The 12,708-nt window shown below is 51.6% G+C and overlaps 1 protein-coding gene across 2 annotated transcripts in view; it reads right to left on the bottom strand.

Annotated features, from left to right (window-relative positions):
- LOC147107184 (TBC1 domain family member 10B) overlaps nt 1-12,708 on the bottom strand; it is a 229,264-nt gene that overhangs the window by 181,132 nt on the left and 35,424 nt on the right. For both annotated transcript variants that reach the window (XM_086008360.1, XM_086008359.1), the window contains exon 5: nt 8,622-8,747. In XM_086008360.1, the coding sequence (XP_085864486.1) occupies nt 8,622-8,747 (126 nt within the window). The remainder of the gene's footprint in view (nt 1-8,621; nt 8,748-12,708) is intronic.

Here is a 12,708-nt window from a genome sequence, read left to right as displayed (position 1 = left end):
ATAATACTGGGCGGCCTGCTGGTGGCGCTGTCCAGGGAGAGTATAAATACTCGGGCATGGGCCCAGCTTGCTCAGGACATTCTTTAACAGGAACTAGTGAAGGACACAACTAGATCTCCATGTTGAAAAAAAGAGTTGATTAAAGCCTTGTTTAATATGCAGACCAAGTGCCTAGTAGTTTTCTTACATCAATTACTGCACGTTTGGTGACTTGCCACAGCTCCATGAAATTGTCTAATGTAAATGATGGGGGGGCAGGGGGAGAAAGAATTCTTAAGACACTGTCCATCAGTGATCTTTCAACACGGAAAGCCCCATTCAAACTCTACAGAAGAATCAAAGTGCTTGCTTGCTCCTGGGGCTGGGAGCTGCACGGTGGAGAAGAGCATCTTTGTAGCATCTCATCAGGTACTCAGGACATCCCAAAGCACTTTGCAGCCAATTAATTACTTTTGAAGCGCAGTTGCTGCGTTCCTGTAGGCAAGCGCAGCAGCCAAAATTGTGCACAGCAAGATCCCACAAAAAGCAAATTGGAATGAGGGAGCTCCGAATACTTGCCAAGTTCTAGGCATCGAAAATGGGCAAACTGCTCCTCGGCCAGAACTGAACACCCGAAGATTCTGATGCTTTATACCCTTAATCCCTTTTGAAGACAGAACAGTCCGCTTGATCGGCACCCCATCCGCCACCGTAATCACCTGCTCCCTCTGTGTGTACCATCTACAGGATGCGCTGCAGCACCTCCCAAACCCGTGGCCTGCGTCATAGGAACAGGAGGAGGACATTCAGCCCACTCGAGCCTGTTCCGCCATTCAATGAGATTACGGATGAACCACGACCTAACTCCATCACCTGGAAGGACAAGGGCAGCAGGCGCATGGGAACACCATCAACCTCCAAGTTCCCCTCCAAGTCACACACACCATCCTGACTTGGAAGTATATCGGCCGTTCCTTCATCATCGCTGGGTCAAAACCCTGGAACTCCCTCCCTAACAGCACTGTGGGAGTACCAAGAAGGCTGCTCACTACTACCTTCTCAAGGGGCAACTAGGGATGGGCAATAAATGCTGATCTTGCCAGCGACGCCCACATCCCATTAACGAATAAAAAAGGAACAGATCCTCCCAATATTAAATCACAATTCAAAGAATCAACTGAAAGCTGATGAGAAGTAAAGACGCATGTTCTGAAATGCAAGGCGGCTGCTGCATCTCCGACTGACGTGCTATGTTCGAGTCTAGTTGACACTTGGAGAGCTGTGGTTGTAGGTCTGTCCAAGCAGCCCTTTTAAATCTGAAGGAAGCACTTGAAACCTACCCAGGAACTCGGTGACCACAACTTTTGCAAGAAGACGGGACAGAAATTCTACCGAAGCACGAGGGCGTGGTATGTAGAAAATCTCCCGTTAGACAATTCAATCCACTTTGCGTTACATTTTAAACAAAAACAAAAAATTCAACGAAATTTAGTCAGAAAAAAAAAAACCCTTCGACAACACGACTTCAAACCATAGCGGTGCTCGGAAAACCGAACGGTGTTCACAAGAAGACATGAACAAACACCTCGTGAAAGACCCGATGCGGAAGATCCCTGGCTTCGATCTTCCGCGGGGCTTATGGGCAACCTTAAACCGCGTCTGCACAAACCACGGCAGATGCGGATGCTTGATGCACGAACGGGGAATTAAAAGCTCTCCAGGGTGCGACTGTGATTACGGGGTACGGTAGCGTGGTGGTTATGTTGCTGGACTAGTAATCCAGAGGCCTGGACTAATGATCCAGGTATACGAGTTCGAATCCCACCAGAGCAGATTAAATTCAAAATAATGAAATAATTCTGGAATTTAAAAAAATAAGTAGCGGTGGCGGTTTACCGTTTAAGATCCCAGGCGTGGCTCAGTGGGCAGCACTCTCTCACCTCGGAGTCAGAAGGTCGTGGGTTCAAGCCCCACTCCAGAGACTGGAGGACAAAATCTAGGCCGACACTCCCAGTGCAGTACTGAGGGAGCGCTGTAGTGTCGGAGGTGCCGACTTTCAGATGGAGACATTAAACTGAGGCCCCTGTCTGCCCTCAGGTAAAAGATCCAACGGCACTATTTCGAAGAAGAGCAGGGTGGTTATCCCCGGAGTCAATATTTATCCCTCAACCAACATCACTAAAAAACACAGATTTTCTGGTCATTTATCACATTGCTGTTTGTGGGAGCTTGCTGTGTGCAAATTGAATGGCGCGTTTCCTACATTCCAACAATAACTACGCTTCAAAAAAGTGCGTAACTGGCTGTGAAGTGCTTTGGGACATCTTGAGGTCGTGAAAGGCGCAGTGCAAAAGCAAGCGGGCGCACGGGAACACCACCACCTCCGAGTTCCCCTCCAAGTCACACACCATCCTGACTTGGAAATATATCGGCCGTTCCTTCATCGTCGCTGGGTCAAAATCCTGGAACTCCCTCCCTAACAGCACTGTGGGAGCACCTTCACCACACGGGACTGCAACGGTTCAAGAAGGCGGCTCACCGCCACCTGCTCGAGGGCGATTAGGGATGGGCAATAAATGCTGGGCCTTGCCAGCGACGCCCAAACGAATTTTTAAAAAAAAGGCTTTCCTTCTTTTTCTTCACAAACATTCCAACGGCTGGCGGCTTGTTTACTCAGAGGTTCAGTGTTTGCCACGCTTTACAAGTCAATGGGTGGTGGCATCGTCGCCGTGGCAACCATGGCTTGTGAGCAGCCACAAACATCAATTGCTGCCACGCGCTTTGAAATGTACGTTACTGCAAGGAACAAAACACACAAAGGCACATCCCGTAAAGCATATTTATTCTAGTTTAATTAGAATGCGATCTTTTACATTCCATCAGCGTTTTAACTCACCGGCTCCCAAGCCTTCGAATGAAGGGTTTTAAAATGGTTGAAATGGGAGGGTCACTAAAAGCAGTTCTGAAAGCGACACTATTACATACGGAAAGGTAAATTCGCAATCCCGCATTCGAAGGGACTTCAGGTTGGTGAATCAGCAATACAGAGATTGTAGCTCGATTTCAGATCCCTAACATGCTCCCGTTTAGCAGAGCTTGTGAATACAATAGCTAGCTCAAGGTGTAATTAATGGGCTGTTTATTAGCTCACACAAATATACCCATCACCCCACGCCCCCACCGTGCTCGCTGAGCTACATCGGCTCCCGGTCCACCAATGCCTCAAAATTAAAATTCTCATCATGGTGTTCAAATCTCGCCCCTCCCGATCTTTAAAAAAAAATTCATTCCTGGGATGTGGGCATCGCTGGCAAGGCCGGCATTTATTGCCCATCCCTAATTGCTCACCACCACCATCTTGAACCGCAGAGGGCAGTTAAGAGTCAACCACATTGCTGAGGCCAGACCGGGTAAGGACCAGATGGGTTTTTACAACAATCCGGTGGTTTCATGGTCACCATTACTGACACTAGCTTTTTAGTCCCGATTTATTTAATTAAATTCCCCAGCTGCCGTGGATTACTAGTCCAGTAACATAACCACTATGCTACCGTGCCCCCTCCCTATCTCTGTAATCTCCTCCAGCCCTACAACCCTCCGAGATCTCTGCGCTCCTCCAATTCCGGCCTCTTACCCATCCCCTGATTTTAATCGCTCCGCCATTGGCGGCCGTGCCTTCAGCTGCCGAGGCCCTAAGCTCTGGAATTCCCTCCCTAAACCTCTCCCTACTCCTTTAAGATCCTTCTTAAAACCTACCTCACCTGTCGCCTTATCTGAGGAAGGATGTTCTTGCCATGGAGAAAGTGCAGCGAGGATTCACCAGACTGATACCTGGGATGGCAGGAAGGACGTATGAGGAGAGATTGGGTCGATTGGGCTTGTACTCACTGGAGTTTAGAAGAATGAGAGGGGATCTCATTGAAACTTATAAAATTCTAACAGGGCTAGGCAGACTAGATGCAGGAAGGATGTTCCCGATGGCGGGGGAGTCCAGAACCAGGGGTCACAGTCTAAGGATAAGGGGTAAGCCATTTAGGACAGAGATGAGGAGGAATTTCTTCACCCAGAGAGTGGTGAACCTGTGGAATTCTCTACCACAGAAGACAGTTGAGGCCAATTCATTAAATATATTCAAGAAGGAGTTAGATATATTTCTTAAGGCTAAAGGGATCAAGGGATATGGGGAGAAAGCAGGGACAGGGTACTGAGTTTGGATGATCAGCCATGATCTTATTAAATGGCGGAGCAGGCTCGAGAGGCCGAATGGCCTACTGCTGCTCCTATCTTCTATGTTTCTATGTTTCCTAATATCATCTTTGATAGTGTCAAATTTTGTCTGATAACTCTCCTGTGAAGCGCCTTGGGACCAATGCTCCCTTAAATTTTTTGTTGGCTGTGCAGCCCATTCAAAATACCGCATATGCACAGCTTTTCCCATTTAAAAGCCGGTGAGCTGGCTGCGTGGGAGCTCCAGCGCACTGTGCGGCCACGCAGCTCGAAGGGAACAATGCTTGGGACGTTTTACTAGGTTAAAGGCGCTATATAAATTGCAAGTTGTTGTTGCAATGTTTTACAGGATTACTTCCAACTTCGTCACATCCAGGCTGGCAATGGACTCCGCAGTAAACCGGCAACAGGTGCCGCAGTAAACCAACAACAGGTGCCGCAGCAAACCGGCAACAGGTGCCGCAGCAAACCGGCAACAGGTGCCGCAGCAAACCGGCAACAGGTGCCGCAGCAAACCGGCAACAGGTGCCGCAGCAAACCGGCAACAGGTGCCGCAGCAAACCGGCAACAGGTGCCGCAGCAAACCGGCAACAGGTGCCGCAGCAAACCGGCAACAGGTGCCGCAGCAAACCGGCAACAGGTGCCGCAGGAAACCGGCAACAGGTGCCGCAGGAAACCGGCAACAGGTGCCGCAGGAAACCGGCAACAGGTGCCGCAGGAAACCGGCAACAGGTGCCGCAGGAAACCGGCAACAGGTGCCGCAGGAAACCGGCAACAGGTGCCGCAGGAAACCGGCAACAGGTGCCGCAGCAAACCGGCAACAGGTGCCGCAGCAAACCGGCAACAGGTGCCGCAGCAAACCGGCAACAGGTGCCGCAGCAAACCGGCAACAGGTGCCGCAGTAAACCGGCAACAGGTGCCGCAGTAAACCGGCAACAGGTGCCGCAGCAAACCGGCAACAGGTGCCGCAGCAAACCGGCAACAGGTGCCGCAGCAAACCGGCAACAGGTGCCGCAGCAAACCGGCAACAGGTGCCGCAGTAAACCGGCAATAGGTGCCACAGTAAACTGGCAATAGGTGCCACAGTAAACTGGCAATAGGTGCCACAGTAAACCGGCAACAGGTGCCGCAGTAAACCGGCAATAGGTGCCACAGTAAGCTGGAAATAGGTGCCACAGTAAACCGGCAACAGGTGCCACAGTAAACCGGCAACAGGTGCCACAGTAAACTGGCAATAGGTGCCACAGTAAACTGGCAATAGGTGCCACCGGCCCCTGCAATCGTACTCTTCCCCTCTGCGGTGGGGGGGGGGGTCTCAGCTCATTGCCGCTCTTCCACTCCCTTCTTCCCATACGTGGTCACGCTGGCTTAGCTTTGGCTCCCCTCACTTGGAACTTCTCCCAGCTCCGGCGGTGGTGCTCCTCGCAGCGTTACGCCAGTCGAGGGTGGATGAATTCACGGCCTGCTAAAGGTTCGACTCGAATAACATACAACCCGGGGGTAGTGCAAGTGCGCCTTACACACTGGAGAAACTATTGGCTAGCTTTTAAATCTGAAAAATTTACGTTTGCAAAAGCTGACCAATTATCTGCAAAGTGAAAGCCTCAATATTTTCAATTTTGGATAATGCCAAGTGTGCAAATTAGATCTCAAAAGACTGTTTGATTAGCTGGAACACTACTGCCCCCTTTTGGCTCATCGCTATATACACACACACACACTTGCCTGGAACAAGCGTTTGTACTCAAGCTCTCGTATTCCCCCATTGGAGGAGATCCTGCAGCTAGACGGCAGGGAGGGATCTTCAGGGCGACATTGTGCCTGCTGTAATAACTTGTTTAAATCTACTAGGCACTTGGTCTACGCGTTAAACAAAGCTTTAATCAATTGTTTTACAACATGGAGGTATAGTTGTGTCCTTCACTAGTTCCTGTTAAGAATGTCCTGCGCAAGCTGGGCCCGTGCCTGAGTATTTATACTCTCCCTGGACAGCGCCACCCGTAGGCCGCTCAGTATTATTTCATAAGTCTTTCTTTCATGAATGACTGATTCATGTCAGTGCCCTTAATATTTATATCCACAAACTCACAAAAGGATGAAATGCTGTGAAGTGAAGCACAATATTTAACCAGACACAGTACGATTCCCCCCGCTACACCAAGAACCTTTACTAAACTTTGGTTATCAGACTATTGATGTATTTTTGGCACACAGCTAAAAAGACTTGCATTCGTATAGCGCCTTTCACGACCTCGGGACATCAAAAAGCGCTCTGCAGCCAATGAAGTACTTTTGAAATGTGGTCGCTGTTGTAATGGAGAAAAGGCAGCAGCCAATTCCCCTTCTTAAGCCCCTCCACTACCTCTCTCCTCCTTATCTGAGGAAGGACGTTCTTGCCATGGAAGGAGTGCAGCGAAGATTCACCAGGCTGATACCTGGGATGGCAGGAATGACGTATGAGGAGAGATTGTGTCGATTGGGCTTGTACTCACTGGAGTTTAGAAGATTGAGAGGGGATCTCATCGAAACCTATAAAATTCTGTCAGGCCTGGACAGACTAGATGCAGGAAGGATGTTTCTGATGGCCGGGGAGTCCAGAACCAGGGGTCATAGTCTAAGGATAAGGGGTAAGCCATTTAGGACTGAGATGAGGAGGAATTTCTTCACCCAGAGAGTGATGAACCTGTGGAATTCTCTGCCACAGAGGGCAGTGGGGGCCAGTTCATTAAATATATTCAAGAAGGATTTGGATATATTTCTTAAGGCTAAAGGGATCAAGGGATATGGGGAGAAGGCAGGGACAGGGTACTGAATTTGGATGATCAGCCATGATCTCATTGAATGGCGGAGCAGGCTCGAAGGGCCGAAGGGCCTACTCCTGCTCCTATCTTCTATGTTTCTATGTTTCAGGCCCACTTCTGCCCAAGCGTTCGGTCGCCCCTCCTAATCTCTTCTGCTTTGGTTCGGCATCAGTTTTCCCAAAGCCTCGGAAGCCCCGTCTGCTCTCTCGGGTGGATGCAAGAGATCCCACGGCACTACTTAGAAGAGGAGAAGCATGGGCATTCCCCCCCGGTGCCCTGGCCAATAGTTATCCCTCAACCAACACCTGAAAGCAGATTACTGGTCATTTATTACATAGAAACATAGAAGATAGGAGCAGGAGTAGGCCATTCGGCCCCTCGAGCCTGCTCCACCATTTAATGAGATCATGGCTGATCATCCAAATTCAGTACGATAGCAAAATACTGCGGATGTTGGAAATCCGAAATAACAACAGAAAATGCTGGAAAAACTCAGCAGGTCAGGCAACATCCATGGACAGAAATTTGAGTTGACGTTTCGGGTCGAACCCTTCTTCAAAACTGGAAAGAAAAGATGGATCGGAGGCAGGGCTGCGATCGGACAAAAGAATAAAAGAAACAAAAGTAAACTCAACGGAAACTCGAGGAACAGCACCTCATCTTCCGATTAGGCACTCTGCAGCCTTCCGGACTCAATATCGAGTTCAACAATTTCAGATCATAACCTCGGCCCCTATTTCATTTTTTCTTGTAATTTTTCCACTCCTTTTCCCCCCCCACCCCCCCTTTCCTTTTGTTTCGCTCTCACACCTGGCAGCTATCCCTTGCCCTGCCAGTACACTTTACACCCAATCTCAGCCTATTACCATCTCGTCTAGCTTCCAACACTTTTCATTGTCTCTTTTTTACTTCTTTTGTTTCTTTTATCCGATCGCAGCCCTGCCTCCGATCCATCTTTTCTTTCCAGTTTTGAAGAAGGGTTCGACCCGAAACGTCAACTCAAATTTCTGTCCACGGATGTTGCCTGACATGCTGAGTTTTTCCAGCATTTTCTGTTGTTATCCAAATTCAGTACCCTGTCCCTGCTTTCTCCCCATATCCCTTGATCCCTTTGGCCTTAAGAAATATATCCAAATCCTTCTTGAATATATTTAATGAACTGGCCTCCACTGCCTTGTGTGGTAGAAAATTCCACAGGTTCACCACTCTCTGGGTGAAGAAATTCCTCCTCATCTCTGTCCTAAATGGCCTACCCCTTATCCTTAGACTGTGACCCCTGGTTCTGGACTCCCCCGCCATCGGGAACATCCTTCCTGCATCTAGTCTGTCTAGTCCTGTTAGAATTTTATAAGTTTCAATGAGATCCCTTCTCATTCTTCTTAACTCTAGCGAATATAAGCCTAATCGACCCAATCTCTCTTCATACGTCATTCCTGCCATCCCAGGTATCAGTCTGGTGAATCTTCGCTGCACCCCCTCCATGGCAAGAACATCCATCGCTGTTTGTGGGATCTCGCTGTGCGCAAATTGGCGCCCTGGGATGCTTTCCCCGCATTAACAGCGTGCTGGGTAGACGCGAGCAGCGGCTGTGGCTCTTGCTGCTGTGGCTCTTACCTTGGCAGTAGCCTATCTGAGGATTATATTTGGCGTATGCAGACAGGATCCGGAAAAGCTTCGCCTGCCCCTCTTCAGCCTCTGGGTTTCTACCCATCAGGGAACAGTGCGTCGGAAACGATCGCTCTACGCAAAATAAAGAGCAAAATTACAAAAGAGATCGCCTTTTACACATTCCGTACTTCGATAAATAAAAAGCCACAAAGAATATTTATGTTCGTAAAAACATGATGTTATGGTCTTGTTCCCATCTTTAGCCCTCCATATACTTGAGCTCACCACATGTTGAGATGATAGCTGAACTGAGGGGTTATAATCATCAGGAAAGACCGAACAGGCCGGGGCTCTTTTCTCTAGAAAAGAGAAGGCTGAGGGGTGACCTGATCGAGGTCTTTGAGATTATGAAGGGTTGAGATAGGGTAGACGTAGAGAAGGTGTTTCCACTTATGGAGGAGACCAGAACTAGGGGCCATCAATATAAGATAGTCACTAATAAATCCATTAGGGAATTCAGGAGAAACTTCTTTACCCAGAGAGTGGTGAGAATGTGGAAGTCGCTACCACAGGGAGTGGTTGAGGCGAATATTATAGATGCATTTAAGGGGAGGCTAGACAAGCACATGAGGGAGAAAGGAATAGAAGGTTATGCAGATAGGGTGGGATTAGGTGGGATGAAGTAGGTGGGATGAAGTAGAGTCGGAGGAGGCTCGTGTGGACCATAAACACCGGCATAGACCAGTTGGGCTGAATGGCCTGTTTCTGTGCTGTAAAATCTGTGTAATTCATCCAAAACTCTGCTGCCTGTATCCTAACTCGCAGCAAGTCCCGTTCACCCATCACCCCCTGTGCTCACTGCCCCGTGTCCTAACTCACACCCAGTCCCGTTCACCCATCGCCCCCTGTGCTCACTGCCCCGTGTCCTAACTCACACCCAGTCCCGTTCACCCATCGCCCCCTGTGCTCACTGCCCCGTGTCCTAACTCACACCCAGTCCCGTTCACCCATCGCCCCGTGCTCACTGCCCCGTGTCCTAACTCACACCCAGTCCCGTTCACCCATCGCCCCCTGTGCTCACTGCCCCGTGTCCTAACTCACACCCAGTCCCGTTCACCCATCACCCCCTGTGCTCACTGCCCCGTGTCCTAACTCGCACCCAGTCCTGTTCACCCATCACCCCGTGCTCACTGCCCCGTGTCCTAACTCACACTCAGTCCTGTTCACCCATCACCCCCTGTGCTCACTGCCCGTGTCCTAACGCACACCCAGTCCCGTTCACCCATCACCCCGTGTTCACTGCCCCGTGTCCTAACTCACACCCAGTCCCGTTCACCCATCACCCCCTGTGCTCACTGCCCCGTGTCCTAACTCACACCCAGTCCCGTTCACCCATCACCCCGTGCTCACTGCCCCGTGTCCTAACTCACACCCAGCCCCGTTCACCCATCACCCCCTGTGCTCACTGCCCCGTGTCCTAACTCACACCCCGTCCCGTTCACCCATCACCCCGTGCTCACTGCCCCGTGTCCTAACTCACACCCAGTCCCGTTCACCCATCACCCCGTGCTCACTGCCCCGTGTCCTAACTCACACCCAGTCCCGTTCACCCATCACCCCGTGCTCACTGCCCCGTGTCCTAACTCACACCCAGTCCCGTTCACCCATCACCCCCTGTGCTCACTGCCCCGTGTCCTAACTCGCAGCAAGTCCCGTTCACCCATCACCCCCTGTGCTCACTGCCCCGTGTCCTAACTCACACCCAGTTCCGTTCACCCATCACCCCCTGTGCTCACTGCCCCGTGTCCTAACTCACACCCAGTCCCGTTCACCCATCACCCCCTGTGCTCACTGCCCCATGTCCTAACTCACACCCAGTCCCGTTCACCCATCACCCCCTGTGCTCACTGCCCCGTGTCCTAACTCACACCCAGTCCCGTTCACCCATCACCCCGTGCTCACTGCCCCGTGTCCTAACTCACACCCAGTCCCGTTCACCCATCACCCCCTCTGCTCGCTGCCCCGTGTCCTAACTCACACCCAGTCCCGTTTACCCATCGCCCGTGCTCATTGCCCCGTGTCCTAACTCGCAGCAAGTCCTGTTCACCCATTACCCCGTGCTCACTGCCCCGTGTCCTAACTCACACCCAGTCCCGTTCACCCATCACCCCGTGCTCACTGCCCCGTGTCCTAACTCGCACCCAGTCCCGTTCACCCATCACCCCCTGTGCTCACTGCCCCGTGTCCTAACTCACACCCAGTCCCGTTCACCCATCACCCCGTGCTCACTGCCCCGTGTCCTAACTCACACCCAGTCCCGTTCACCCATCACCACCTGTGCTCACTGCCCCGTGTCCTAACTCACACCCAGTCCCGTTCACCCATCACCCCGTGCTCACTGCCCCGTGTCCTAACTCACACCCAGTCCCGTTCACCCATCACCCCGTGCTCACTGCCCCGTGTCCTAACTCACACCGTGTCCCATTCACCCATCACCCCGTGCTCACTGCCCTGTGTCCTAACTCGCACCCAGTCCCGTTCACCCATCACCCCGTGCTCACTGCCCCGTGTCCTAACTCGCACCTAGTCCCGTTCACCCATCACCCCCTGTGCTCACTGCCCCGTGTCCGAACTCGCACCGAGTCCCGTTCACCCATCACCCCGTGCTCACTGCCCCGTGTCCTAACTCGCAGCAAGTCCCGTTTACCCATCACCCCCTGTGCTCATTGCCCGTGTCCTAACTCGCAGCAAGTCCCGTTTACCCATCGCCCCTGTGCTCACTGCCCCGTGTCCGAACTCGCACCGAGTCCCGTTCACCCATCACCCCTTGTGCTCACTGCCCCGTGTCCTAACTCGCAGCAAGTCCCGTTTACCCATCACCCCGTGCTCATTGCCCGTGTCCTAACTCGCAGCAAGTCCCGTTTACCCATCACCCCCTGTGCTCATTGCCCGTGTCCTAACTCGCAGCAAGTCCCGTTTACCCATCGCCCCTGTGCTTACTGCCCCGTGTCCTAACTCGCAGCAAGTCCCGTTTACCCATCGCCCCTGTGCTCACTGCCCCGTGTCCTAACTCACACCCAGTCCCGTTCACCCATCACCCCCTGTGCTCACTGCCCCGTGTCCTAACTCGCAGCAAGTCCCGTTCACCCATCACCCCCTGTGCTCACTGCCCCGTGTCCTAACTCGCAGCAAGTCCCGTTTACCCATCACCCCCTGTGCTCATTGCCCGTGTCCTAAGTCGCAGCAAGTCCCGTTTACCCATCACCCCCTGTGCTCATTGCCCGTGTCCTAACTCGCAGCAAGTCCCGTTTACCCATCGCCCCTGTGCTCACTGCCCCGTGTCCTAACTCGCAGCAAGTCCCGTTTACCCATCGCCCCTGTGCTCACTGCCCCGTGTCCTAACTCGCAGCAAGTCCCGTTTACCCATCGCCCCCTGTGCTTGCTGACCTACATTGGCTCCCGGTCCGGCAATGCCTCAAATGTAAAATTCTCATCCTCGTGTTCAAATCTTTCCATGGCCTCGCCCCTTCCCTATCGCTAACATGCTGCACCTCTATAACCCTCCGAGATCTCCACGTTCCTCCGACTCTGGCCTCTTGCGCATCACCCACTCTCTTCGCCCTACCATTGGTGGCCGTGCCTTCAGCTGCCTGGGCCCTGAGCTCTGGAATTCCCTCCCTAAACCTCTCCGCCTCTCTCTCCTCCTTTAAGAAGCTCCTTAAACCCCAGCATCGTTCGCTGTGTCAATTTTTTCTGATTACGCTCCTGGAAGCACCTTTGGGACATTTCCTATGTAAAGGTTGCCAGTTATTTTAATAAATAAAAGACTAACGAATCGCAGAACAGATAATCCTTTACGAGGTTATGGTTGTTTAAAGATTGCAAAAATTTGCATTATCAATAGTAATTTATCAAGGGGACCGTCTCTTCTCCGGCAAAATAAAGAGTTACTTACAAACCCTGAGGGAAGACGTTAGACAAAAGACAATATTGGCCAGATTTTGCTGCAGTGGGGCATCTCGCGGCCTGCCCCATTAGTTGGACTGTTTCCTACACCGAGGGAGTGCTGCAATGTCAGAGGTGCCGTCTTTCG

Source organism: Somniosus microcephalus, chromosome 15, assembly GCF_052327205.1.
Source record: "Somniosus microcephalus isolate GS21.2 chromosome 15, FLI_Smic_1.0, whole genome shotgun sequence".
In the NCBI taxonomy this organism is placed as follows: domain Eukaryota; kingdom Metazoa; phylum Chordata; class Chondrichthyes; order Squaliformes; family Somniosidae; genus Somniosus; species Somniosus microcephalus.
This window is presented reverse-complemented; position numbering and strand designations above follow the sequence as displayed.